Source organism: Ranitomeya variabilis, chromosome 5, assembly GCF_051348905.1.
Source record: "Ranitomeya variabilis isolate aRanVar5 chromosome 5, aRanVar5.hap1, whole genome shotgun sequence".
In the NCBI taxonomy this organism is placed as follows: Eukaryota; Metazoa; Chordata; class Amphibia; order Anura; family Dendrobatidae; genus Ranitomeya; species Ranitomeya variabilis.
The window spans coordinates 248,935,079-248,948,281 of record NC_135236.1 but is presented as its reverse complement, the minus strand read 5'-3'; the positions used below and the strand labels follow the sequence as shown (position 1 = coordinate 248,948,281).

At 45.0% G+C, this 13,203-nt stretch overlaps 1 protein-coding gene across 3 annotated transcripts in view; it reads right to left on the bottom strand.

The window, feature by feature from the left end:
* Nucleotides 1-6,567, bottom strand: part of AP3B2 (adaptor related protein complex 3 subunit beta 2) — a 136,176-nt gene extending 129,609 nt beyond the window's left edge. For 2 of the 3 annotated variants that reach the window (XR_013215677.1, XM_077263991.1), the window contains exon 1: nt 6,402-6,567. Coding sequence is in view for 2 of the 3 variants with exons in the window: in XM_077263991.1 (XP_077120106.1) it covers nt 6,402-6,508 (107 nt within the window). In the remaining variant the exon portion in view is untranslated. The remainder of the gene's footprint in view (nt 1-6,401) is intronic. The other variant, XM_077263990.1, reaches the window with a different exon arrangement.
* Between the last annotated feature and the right edge of the window lie 6,636 nt (nt 6,568-13,203).

The window sequence follows — 13,203 nt, the reverse complement described above, 5'->3', positions numbered from 1 at the left end:
AGGAAAAAGATACAGATTAGATATTAGAAACAAATGTTTTGACAGTGAAGGTGATCAATGAGTGGAACAGGCTGCCACAAGAGGTGGTGAGATCTCCTTCAATGGAAGTCTTCAGAGATTGGACAGACATCTGTCTGAGATGGTTTAGTGAATCCTGCATTGATCAAGGGGTTGGACCTGTCATTTAAGCCAGAATGAAGACAATGAGGCCAGAGCATGAAAAAAAAAGACCCCCTCAAGTCCCGCCCCAAAGCGCGAGCACCTCATTAACTGAAAACTTCTAACACTGATTACACAAGAACCACAAGACGGATTTCTTCAACCCATGTATCATTTTAATCAGTGTAACAACCTAACAATGCCAGTAGTTTACTTAGCAAAATCCTGATGACAGGTTTGCTTTAAAGTGTCGGTGTTTTCGACCTAACAACACTGTTAAAAATTACGAATTACGAAAGAAAATCATAAAAAAACATATGGCAATTCTCTAATACAACATTTAGTGGATATCCAATCTCTGGTACCTCCTTTACTGAGAATGAGATGCACCAAATATCTGTGCCACCTATATGCAGTGTGGAAATGTTTACACTTTACATACCTAAAGCACCATCTAGTGGGCTGTTTGTACCATGCAGCTATGTTTATATTTATAACGACTACATATTTTTCAGGTTTTTGGATTTTACCAGTGTGAACATGTAATAAAACTTATGCATTCGAGAAACAGTATCCTTGTCACCCAGCTAGGACAACTAGACAATTTTAATTTTTAATTTTCAACTAAAAGAATGAACATTGCTATATGTTTGAACATTGTTATATTGTTGACCTAGTGTACATACAATATATCATCAGCATAACATTCTAATTATTATTATTATTTATTTATATAGCACCATTGATTCCATGGTGCTGTACATGAGAAATATGCAAATTGCCTATTCTGAGAAAAAGAGGACTTAACTCTATAGCGCCACCTGTTGGAAGTAGCGATCCTACAAGTCACAATCAACCCTTTAACGAGTTGTGCAATATGACTTAGGATTAAAGCCAAATCAGTATCTCAATTGATGAATGAGAAATGAGAAATGCATTCTTTAGTGGGTCAAATGAAAAATAGCTACTGGGACACTTTGTAGAAGTGGTCATACCACTAGTTCCATGACTAAACTAACCACAGCTTGTGTGGCCTATATGTGCTACCATGGCCTACAGCATCTCCGGACTGGTTTCCCATCAAGCACATATGGAATTGCAAAGATACATTCCAATAGTGGATCTTGATAATTTGAGAGCCCAAATTCACTCAGCATGGCAGAACATTCCTCAGACAACCCTTACTAACTACAATGATAGCAAGTCTAGGTGTGCATTCTGTACTCATGGAATAATTGCAAATGTTTTGAAAGTTTCATTTCCATTTTTTTTATCATTTGCATATTACTAACATGTCTATTCATCCTGTGATTCCCATAATACCACACCTTTCCGTTCTGAATATTGCAATTTCAATGTTGAGAAATGTATCGCATAGGTAGTTCTTGGGATTGCGGAACCCACATTCTGAGGTTACGTGGAACCGGCATTGGCCAGACATTTATGTCAGATCTTGTGAATATGCCATAAATATCTAAGGTGGGAATAACTCCTTATATTGCAAGAAATACATGTGTTGAACTGCATGCTCTTTAGAAAGCAGAATAAGACAGCAGTTATGAATTGTGGTGTATTTTATTGCATCCATTCTATCAATTGTATTAAAATATTTGTTTTAAACATACAAGGTTTCAAAAATAGATTTCTTGTATCAAAGTACAAAAGTGTTTTTGTCCACTAAGTTGTGAAAATCTCAGAAATAAACACCATAAATGGGTTTTCTGGGCACACAGATTATAATAAGGAGTTGTAAGTCCTAAGATTAATTAAAGGGAACCTGTCACCCCCAAAATCGCTGGTGAGGTAAGCTCACCGGCATCAGGGGCTTATCTACAGCATTCTGTAATGCTGTAGATAAGCCGCCGATGTTACCTGAAAGAGGAGAAAAAGACGTTAGATTATACTCACCCAGGGGCGGTCCCGCTGCGGTCCGCTCCGATGAGTGTCTCAGGTCCGGTCCGGCGCCTCCTATCTTCGTTCCATGACGTCCTCTTCGGGTATTTACGCCGCGGCTCCGGCGCAGGCGTACTTTGCTCTGCCCTGTTAAGAGCAGAGCAAAGTACTGCAGTGCGCAGGCGCCGGAAAGGTCAGAGAGGCCCGGCACCTGCGCACTGCAGTACTTTGCTCTGCCCTCAACAGGGCAGACAAAGTACGCCTGCGCCGGAGCCGCGGCGTAAAGACCCGAACAGGACGTCATGGAACGAAGATAGGAGGCGCCGAAGCGGACCGGAGACACCCATCCGACCGGACCGCACCGGGACCGCCCCTGGGTGAGTATAATCTAACGTCTTTTTCTCCTCTTTCAGGTAACATCGGCGGCTTATCTACAGCATTCTGTAATGCTGTAGATAAGCCCCTGATGCCGGTGAGCTTACCTCACCAGTGATTTTGGGGGTGACAGGTTCCCTTTAAGAAACTTCCTAATTTCTTTGCTGTTAAAATTCTATTATGTTTCTGATCTGTCACATTTGGTGATGTGACGTCTGTCCATCTCCTTATTTCCTGCTACAATCCATTCAAAGTACAGAGATTTGCTGCCTGTGCGTTTGCTAAACAAGCAGCTCTCCTCACAACAGTGTGCTCTGTATGGTGATTATTATAAGGAGCACAGCCCGTGATCTGCAGCAAGTTTACAGTGACTGGGGATGTGCACAGGGAGGGAGAGCACAGCAGGATGCACAGAGAACAAGTCAATTTATCATATGAACTTTGCCCAGAGGGGTGGTGCTGGGCATTTCAGAGTGTTTCATTACATTATAATGTATGAATACACTATATGACTTATTGCTCCCCTACTCTAGACTACACTGAGCCCGTGTGGTGCAAGAGCCAGGGCCTGAATCATTACTGACTGAAGGAGGATTTCAGGACAATGTGCATTAGGTGAAGTGGGAGGCATACTATGGAGAAAGAATAGGAATTTAGCCATATACAAAGAGTCTTAGGATCAGTGACGTAACTTGAAACTCGTGGGACCCAATGCAAAATCTCCAACAGGGCTCCCAACTATCGCAGTTATTAAATATTCATAGTCTTTTCATATGGGCCAAAGGGACCTTTTGGGCTCTCTAGGCTCCGGGGCCCCGATGGGATTGGAACCCCTGCACTTATCCTAGTTTCACCCCTGCTTAGGGTAGTGCTTTGTAGGTGGAGTAAGCGGGCACAGTCTGTGGGAATGTGTGGACTGTGGGACACATCGAGCCTGTCCTCTGTGGAAATCTAGCCTAAAGGAAAAGAGGAAGAGGTAGCAGGAAGTTACATGTAAGGCTGTAACTAACTTACCACAAAAATGGCTGCAGTTTGCTGAAGATGTGCTAAAAAAATGAAAATAAACATAACAATGGGAGAGTGTTGGGTTACAGTAGATAATCAAACTGGATATTTCTACTTCAGGGGAGACAGCCTCAGAGTTTAAAGGGGTTTATGGGATTTGGTAAAATTGTCCAAGAGAAGGAAATAGTCAACCATTACTTACTTATTGCGGCTGGTGGTCTCTGCCGGGATGATGTCACGTCCATCATTACCTGACACTGCTGCAGCCCATCAGTGGATTTTGGTGACTTTGGCATGTATGGCACATATTTACTGAGAACAGTGTGTGACTGCAGAGGTGACATGAATAATACATGGGACATCATCACTGCAGGACTGGTGGGGACCACCGAAGCAGTGGTGGTGGAGCGGCATGGGGTTAAATTGGTATGTTATGGTTATTTTTTTTTTACTTACATTGTTAATATGGTTAAAAAAAGACACACATCCATCAAGTTAAACCAAGGGATAGGAAGGGATAAAGGGAAGGGGCATAGGTAGAACCGTCATGCATGATCCAGCGTGATCCAGCGCTCTATGACATTCTCCAGATTTTCTGATTTTCTAAGAAAACCAGTTTAAGGACTTGATTTATAAATATTGAGTATCCTGTTTGTAATTACATTTCTGGATGAAATGATTGACCCCGTCCATACACAAACAAAATATGTATATCTACCATCTAAATGGCAACTATGTTTGGTCATTTTTACTAACAGATGATGCTGCAAAACTGCTTTGCATTAAAAGGCTTTTCTGGCCATTAGACACAAAGGTCTGCGGAATTGTGACAGCATGCGGTGTGCACGCTGTCCCCAGCATTACCAGAGCGATCTGATGGTCACATGACCGCATGTGTGATTGGCATGCTTGCGGTCACGTGCCAACTAGTCATATCACAATTCACTTTTATGGAGCAAAGCTGAATATGTGTGTTGGGAGAATAGGATCTGTATTATCCCAGAATTCTTCCATATGCAGATCCCTGCTGATAATGATCTATTACGAAGCAGGCATTAGATCACTGGTATCTGTGATCAGCATAATGCAGAGGATGCTATTCTGGCTTCTTACAAACCCCCCCAAAAGTAGTAAGGACAGTAAAAATAAAAATTATTAAAATAAAAAAAAAACATAAAAATCACTGTGGAGTGGGCGTTTGTGAATACTGCAGCTCAGCTCCTATTGAAGTGAATGGCAACTACACGGTGAACAGAGCTGTGCTGATCAGCACCATTCACTGTTCACATCCAGCAGCTGCCACAGCTTATAACAGCTGATCGGAGGAGGTCAGACCCCACTAATCTGATATTTATGACCTATCCTAAAGAGAGGTCATCCATAGCTTAAGCCTGAAACCCCCCCTGTAAACAAATATAATGCAAGCAATCTATGCGGCTTATTTTTTACCTTGTGCACTATGATACATAGTAGCAAGGCTTTATTGTGCAACAATTGCTTTTCTATGGTAGGAAATGTAACTATGTGTATTCCTTCTGTGCAGATTGGAGTATAGCACATCTTACAGAGGTACAAAATATAACGCTTTCCATCCACGTCAGTTTTTTGCATATTTCTTCTATCCTATAGAACTCGCTCCCATTATAGTTTATTGAGCAGTTCACATGTTGGTGTTTTTTGGGGATGGAGTGGTCGGCATTAAAACATGAGGACATTCCCATTTGATCCAAACCATGAATCAAACTCACCAATGCGAGTCTATGGGCTGTGATGCGGTGGAATGACACGTGATTCCCAATCTGCGCTGGCGTTATTTCCGCCTCCTGTCGATATAAACATGAAGAGGGAGTCAGGGATCAGCTGCAGCCCGGACTCCCTCTCCATGTTCAGTTCATCCGAAGACGGAGACAGTGACGCTGGTGCTGATTGGGCGCCGGGCATCACGTGTCATTCCACCGCACCGCAGTGCCGGGACTGCGAGTGCAAACACTGCTGGAACGGAGGTGGCACGGGAGGTGAGTATAGGTTTATTCATTTTATTGGGGTGGAACATTTAGTGTAAGAAGGGGTAGTCCTAGTAGTGGACAACCCCTTTAAAAGGGCACGTATTTGTAAATACAAAGATGTCTCAATTATTACTCCATGCTGTTCCCACATGAGTCTTAGAGGGGGTTGTCACGATCCAGGTGATGTTTAGGAGATGGCTGGTACTCAGGGTTGCCAAGAATCCAGAATTTCCAGGATAATCTGTAAACATAGGGCACTTCTTACCCCCGTCTGTTAAAAATAATGAAGGTGTCTGTGATTTTTTGGGACGCTGAAGAAACTTGTAGAGATTATCTTGACTGTAATGATCATCACTTTACAGTGAGTGCAGCTGATACCTTCACAGCTATGGGCGGCAGACATGGACCACTTATAATCACTATGATTTATTATAGGTTTTTTTTATTGTGTCTGTCAAAACATTGTATGTCTGTGATGTCCACACAAATAAAATGTAAAGTTGGCAACCGTGGTGGTCCTGTATGTGCAGACCCGCAAAGATAACATTGGGCCTGGGTCCTACACTAAGAAAGTGAACAGCCCCCTCTGACGTCACCATTATTAATTGTGGGTGCATTTCAGCCCCAGGTGTGGGATCTCAGGGGCACAGGGTGGTGATGCCCCCATGCAGTAGGCCCAGAATGCCCCCATACCAGGACTAGTGACAATGACAGATCCTGGAACTCTGGAGCCTACCAGAAGCCCCTGCCTGGGGGACACCTTTGTGCCATCTGTAGGCCCGAGCCCCCAACCCCTCCTCTCCTGGAAGGAGATAACACCATCCCCCTTTCCCAGCAGCATCACTAGCCCAGCACAAGCCTCCATTGTGTGTGTGGGGGGCTAGCACCGGCTACTCTGTCACGCTGCCCCCCCCCCCCCCGGGACGGTAATATCGCAGTGTGCCCGCCGCCCGGCCGTGGTACCTCTTGTAGTCGCTGCTGAAGATGCCCCCGCTGGCAGGGTCCTGGCCATACTCGGGCTCGCCCAGGCTGCCCCCCTTTTCCTCGCTGTACCCCGGGCTGGCGGACATGGCTCAGCACTGTGTGTGCGGACAGCGCCTGGCAGTATACAGCCCCTGCTGACGTCACCAGAGGAGGAGATTCCACCGAAATCTTGCCTCCTTGCGTTAACCCTCTCAGCGCCATGCGGCTGTCCAGCTGCCGCACGTGCCCCTCAGTCTGTGACTAGATTTGGGGGGACACAATACAGCAATAGAGGCTGCAGTTACCCTGGCTAAGCTGGGTGCCCCGATAGCTCCCAGGTGGTCTCAGGCTCACACGCCATGCCTCCCCATCTTTATTAGTCTCTTTTTTTCTCTATTTTCTCTATTTGCTATACGCATCTTTACAAACACAACTTAATTTATTTATCAAATTCTTGTGTCAATTTCTCATTCCTTGGTTTCATCACAATTATTCCATAGGATCTCATCTTTGACGGGGAATGCGGTGGGGGCAGATACTTTACACAAGGGGCAACGTGAGAGGCTGCGACTGTTGTGTAGGGATCAACCGGTACATCAAATTTAATTCTGCTCAATATTAATGTTAGTATTAATATTTAATTATTTAGAATATTAGTATATTAATGTTATTATTAATAATATTTAAATATTATTAATACTGTATTAACCCCTTAACAACCAGATGTATTTTTGGTTTTGTGTTTTCGTTTTTCGCTCCCCTTCTTCCCAGAGCCATAACTTTTTTATTTTTCCGTCAATATGGCCATGTGAGGGCTTTTTGCAGGACGAGTTGTACTTTTGAACAACACCATAGGTTTTACCATGTCATGTACTAAAAAATGGGAAAAAAATGCAATTGCAGTGAAATTGCAAAAAAGTGCAATCCCACACTTTGGCTTTTTTGCTAGGTTCACTAAATGCTAAAACTGACCTGCCATTATGATTCTCCAGGTCATTGCGAGTTCAGAGACCCCAAACATGTCTAGGGTCTTTTTTATCTAAGTGGTGAAAAAAAATTCCGAACTTTGTTAAAATAAAATTGCGCCATATTCCGATACCCATAGCATTTTTTGTGATCTCAGGTTGGATGAGGGCTTATTTTTTGCGTGACATTTTGCTGACATTTCTAATTATACCATTTTGGTGCAGATACGTTCTTTTGATCGCCCGTTATTGCATTTTAATGCAATGTTGCGGCGATCAAAAAAAGTTTAGCGATTAGGTTAATCCTTTTCTTTTGATAGATCGGGCAATTCTGAACTCGGCGATACCAAATATGTGTATGTTTGATTTTATTTTTATTGTTTTAGTTTGAATGGGGCGAAACGGGGGTGATTTGAACTTTTATATATTTTTTTATATTTTTAAAAACATTTTTTTTACTTTTGGCATAGGAGCCTAGAAGATGCCGTAACCTGATCCGTTCAACTACATACAGGTGATGATCAGTTCGCCTGTGTAGCTGAATTAGGCCGGGATCACACATACGCGAGATACGGCCGAGTCTCGCAGGTGAAAACCCAGCTCTGGCGCCGGCACTCTGGAGCGGAGCGTGCAGCCGCACAGCAACACATTGAGCTGTGCCCAAGTGCCGGCGCCAGAGCTGGGTTTTCACCTGCGAGACTCGGCTGTATCTCGCGTATGTGTGATCCCGGCCTTACTTGCTATGAGCGCCGACCACTGGGCATCCCTCACAGCAGTTCGGAAATGACAACCATAGAGGTGTCCAGGAAACCTCTGGTTGTCATGCCAACCCACCGGTCACCCACAATCACGTGACGGGGGTCCTCGGTGGGTGGATGCGCATATTCCTCACTGTAATGAGCGGTCCCACGTGACCGCTCACATAGGAGAAGGGGCCAGCGCTGAGAGGAGAGAGGAGACATCGCGGGAGCCGGGTGAGTATTTCTTCTGCAAGGGGCCGGGCGGAGCACTGGGGATGGGAGGCGGGAGGTCCCAGCAACTTTATTTTTAACAAAAAAAAATAAAAAATTGATCATTCATCTCTTCTCTCCCATGGGGGAGAAGAGATGAATGCCGCCTTCAGCACCACACAGGGGGGACAGCGCTTACTGTAGCGTTGTCTCTCCTGCGGACGGTACGTGCACACGGAGGAGAGTGCACACTGTTCTCCGTGTGCAGGACGTATTGCTGTACGTGCTGCCGGAGAAACATGGACATGTCCCCGTGTTTTGCACACGGACACAAGGTCCGTGAAAACACGGAGACATGTGCATAGACCCATTCATTTGAATGGGTCTACGTGTGTCAGTGTCTCCGGTACGTGAGAAAACTGTCACTACACGTACCGGAGACACTGACGTTTGAAAGAGGCCTTAGGCTACGTTCACATTTGCGTTGTGCGCCGCAGCGTCGGCGCCGCAGCGCACAACGCAAACAAAAACGCGGCAAAACGCACGCTAAAACGCTGCGTTTTGCGCCGCATGCGTCGTTTTTGCCCGCAAGTTGGACGCAAAAAAAATGCAACTTGAAGCGTTTCTTGCGTCCAACGCTTGCGGCCATGCGGCGCAAAACGCAGCACAACGCATGTCCATGCGCCCCCATGTTAAGTATAGGGGCGCATGACGCATGCGGCGCCGCTGCGGCGCCCGACGCTGCGGCGCTGACCGCAAATGTGAACGTAGCCTTAGTTAGCATAAGTACATGTGGGGATTCCCTAGCAATCAGGCAACCCCCACATGTACTTATGCTGTCTAACAGATGTAAATCATTCAGCTGCGGCAAGAAAAACTAAATCTCCGAGCACTAAAAAATACTCGGAGGACCCCTGAGCGTGCTCGAGAAATCTCAAGTAACGAGTATATTCGCTCATCACTAGTATCTACCACTGACCATATGGCGGTAATATCCATGTTGGTGTTAAAATAGAGATTATCTTCAGTACGGCCGGCGTCACACTAGCGAGTTTTACGGACGTAAGAGCGCATAAAATACGTCCGTAAAACACGCCTAACAAACGGCCCAATTATTCCCAATGGGTCAGGTCCTATCAGCCGTATATAACGCATCCGTATTATACGCCTTTCTACGGCCGTACAAAATCGCAGCATGCTGCGTTTGTCAGCGTATTGCGCATAAAATACGCCAATGAAAGTCTATGGGGGCGAGAAAAATACGGATTCCACACGGACCAGCAGTGTGACTTGCGAGAAATACGCAGTGGTGTTAGTGAAAAGCCGGTAATTCAATTGCCGGCTTTTCATTTCTCTTTCCCAAACCCGACATGATATGAGACATGGTTTACATACAGTAAACCATCTCATATCCCCTTTTTTTTTGCATATTCCACACTACTAATGTTAGTAGTGTGTATGTGCAAAATTTGGTTGCTGTAGCTGCTAAAATAAAGGGTTAAATGGCGGAAAAAATTGGCGTGGGCTCCCGCGCAATTTTCTCCGCCAGAGTGGTAAAGCCAGTGACTGAGGGCAGATATTAATAGCCAGGAGAGGGTCCATGGTTATTGCCCCCCCCCCCTGGCTACAAACATCTGCCCCCAGCCACCCCAGAAAAGGCACATCTGGAAGATGCGCCAATTCTGGCACTTGGCCACTCTCTTCCCACTCCCGTATAGCGGTGGGATATGGGGTAATGAAGGGTTAATGCCACCTTGCTATTGTAAGGTGACATTAAGCCAGGTTAATAATGGAGAGGCATCAATTATGACACCTATCCATTATTAATCCAATTGTCTGAAAGGGTTAAAAAACACACACACACATTATTAAAAATTATTTTAATGAAATAAACACACAGGTTGTTTTAGTATTTTATTGCTCTCTCAATCCACCTGAAGACCCTCGCTTGGCAAAATAATAAACCAACAATATACATACCTTCTGATGAACTGTCAGGTCCCACGAAGTAAATCCATCTGAAGGGGTTAAATCATTTTACAGGCAGGAGCTGCGCTAAAGCACTCGCTCGTGCCTGTAAACCCCGGGTGCTGAAAGGAAAGCTGGGTGATCTGTACTTACATTGAGTTGCGGTGAGGCGCCCTCTGGTGGATGAACTCATATGAACTCGAGCGTGGGAACTTTTCCAAGGCTCCAGTTCATGAGGACATCCACCAGAGGGCGCCTCACCGCGACTCAATGTAAGTACAGATCACCCAGCTTTCCTTTCAGCACCCGGGGTTTACAGGCACGAGCGAGTGCTTTAGCGCAGCTCCTGCCTGTAAAATGATTTAACCCCTTCAGATGGATTTACTTCGTGGGACCTGACAGTTCATCAGAAGGTATGTATATTGTTGGTTTATTATTTTGCCAAGCGAGGGTCTTCAGGTGGATTGAGAGAGCAATAAAATACTAAACAACCTGTGTGCTTATTTCATTAAAATAATTTTTAATAATGTGTGTGTGTGTTTTTTAACCCTTTCAGACAATTGGATTAATAATGGATAGGTGTCATAATTGACGCCTCTCCATTATTAACCTGGCTTAATGTCACCTTACAATAGCAAGGTGGCATTAACCCTTCATTACCCCATATCCCACCGCTACACGGGAGTGGGAAGAGAGTGGCCAAGTGCCAGAATAGGCGCATCTTCCAGATGTGCCTTTTCTGGGGTGGCTGGGGGCAGATGTTTGTAGCCAGGGGGGGGCCAATAACCATGGACCCTCTCCTGGCTATTAATATCTGCCCTCAGTCACTGGCTTTACCATTCTGGCGGAGAAAATTGCGCGGGAGCCCACGCCAATTTTTTCCGCCATTTAACCCTTTATTTTAGCAGCTACAGCAACCAAATTTTGCACATACACACTACTAACATTAGTAGTGTGGAATATGCAAAAAAAAAGGGGATATGAGATGGTTTACTGTATGTAAACCATGTCTCATATCATGTCGGGTTTGGGAAGGAGAAATGAAAAGCCGGCAATTGAATTACCGGCTTTCCACATATATCGCGCTGAATTAAATATAAATACACAATATATATATATATATATGTGTCTCAATGACATATATATATATATATATATATATACTGTATATATGTTTTAACGGACATTTGAGCACATAAATCCATTAGATGTCGGTTTTGCAAGCCTGCGAGAAAATATCGCAGTACGGATGCCATACGGATTACATACGGAGGATGCCATGCGCAAAATACGCTGACACACCCTGCCCACGGATGACATACGGACCACTATTTTGGGGACTTTTCTGCGTATTACGGCCGTAAAAAACGGACCGTATTGTCTTACGCCTAGTGTGACGCCAGCCTAACAGCGCAGTTATCTGCTGAGGTTCTCCTCCAGTATTAGGGCGCGTCACCCAGTTGTAATCAAGGTTACCTGGTTAAGGGCCCACTCAGAAGCTTCGCCCCCCCTGAACCAAAACCCTAGCTACGCCTCTGGTTTCACGGCATGATGAAAATGCAAAGGTTTTTACTCTGTTCTCTGTTTTGTTTTTTGTTTTTTACGGTGTGCATCGAAGGAGTGAACAAGTGTGACCTTATTATAGGTTGGCTCGTTCGGGACGCGGCGATACCAAATAAGTGTACTTTTATGTTTTTATATATATATATATTTATATATTATATATATATTTATTGGTTTAATATTTTTTCTTTTTTTTAACTTTTTTACTTAGTCCCTGTATGGGACTTCAATTTTTATTTGTCTGATCGATGGTCTCTTACAATGCAATACACATGTATAGTATTGCAAGAGACCTGTCAGTTTTACACAGCCTGAGTTCTTGTGAGGCCAGGGTCACACTAGCGTTGAATACGGACGAGTGTTATGCGAGAAAACATCACATAGCATTCGGACCAGTGTTGATCTATGGGGCAGCTTCCATCACTAATTTTTTTTCTCGGGCGTATTCAACATGCAAGTGAAATTGCAGCATGCTGCGATTGTATGCGTATATCGCCCTGGTCTCGCCAATACAAGTCTATGGATGCGAGAAAAAATCTGAGACCACATAGACCATCAGCGTGACTTGCGAGAAATACACACACATTTTCCTCATATCAGACCATTGAGCCATTGAATTCAATGGTGAAAAGCAGTGAGAAATGTAAAGCCATACGCATGTCATATGGACACATAGGTGTGAGAAAATCGCATCATCGCATTGCAAACGCATTACACACGGATGACCATACGGAGAACACTTGTGCGACTCTCGTCAGGAAAAATCGGACCGATTTTCCATATTTTTAGTGTGACCCAAGCCTTAGACTCCACTGCAGGCTGAGTCTAAGGCCGGGATCACACATGCGAGAAACACGGCCGAGTCTCGCGTGTTAATACCCGGCACTGCTGTCTGCACTCAGCAGTGGAGCGTGCGGCTCCATGTATTGCTATGTGGCAGCACGCTCCGCTCCGGAGTGCAGGCTGCAGGGCCGGGTATTAACATGCGAGTCTCGGCCGTATTTCTCACATGTGTGATCCCGGACCTAACAAGCCACCATAGCTGGCAGGCCCGGAGGTCATCACATGACCTCCGGCTGTCAGGACATCGCGGGATAACCCGTGATATGATCAGATCTCATCACGGGGGGGGGGCGTCAAAGAGGTGAGGATAGTAGGGGTCTCCCCCTGCTATCTTCTAAATGCCGCGGCATCTAGAAGATAGCAAAGGGTTAAGGTACCGTTACACTAAACGACTTACCAACGATCACGACCAGCGATACGACCTGGCCATGATCGTTGGTAAGTCGTTGTGTGGTCGCTGGGGAGCTGTCACACAGACAGCTCTCTCCAGCGACCAACGATCAGGGGAACGAC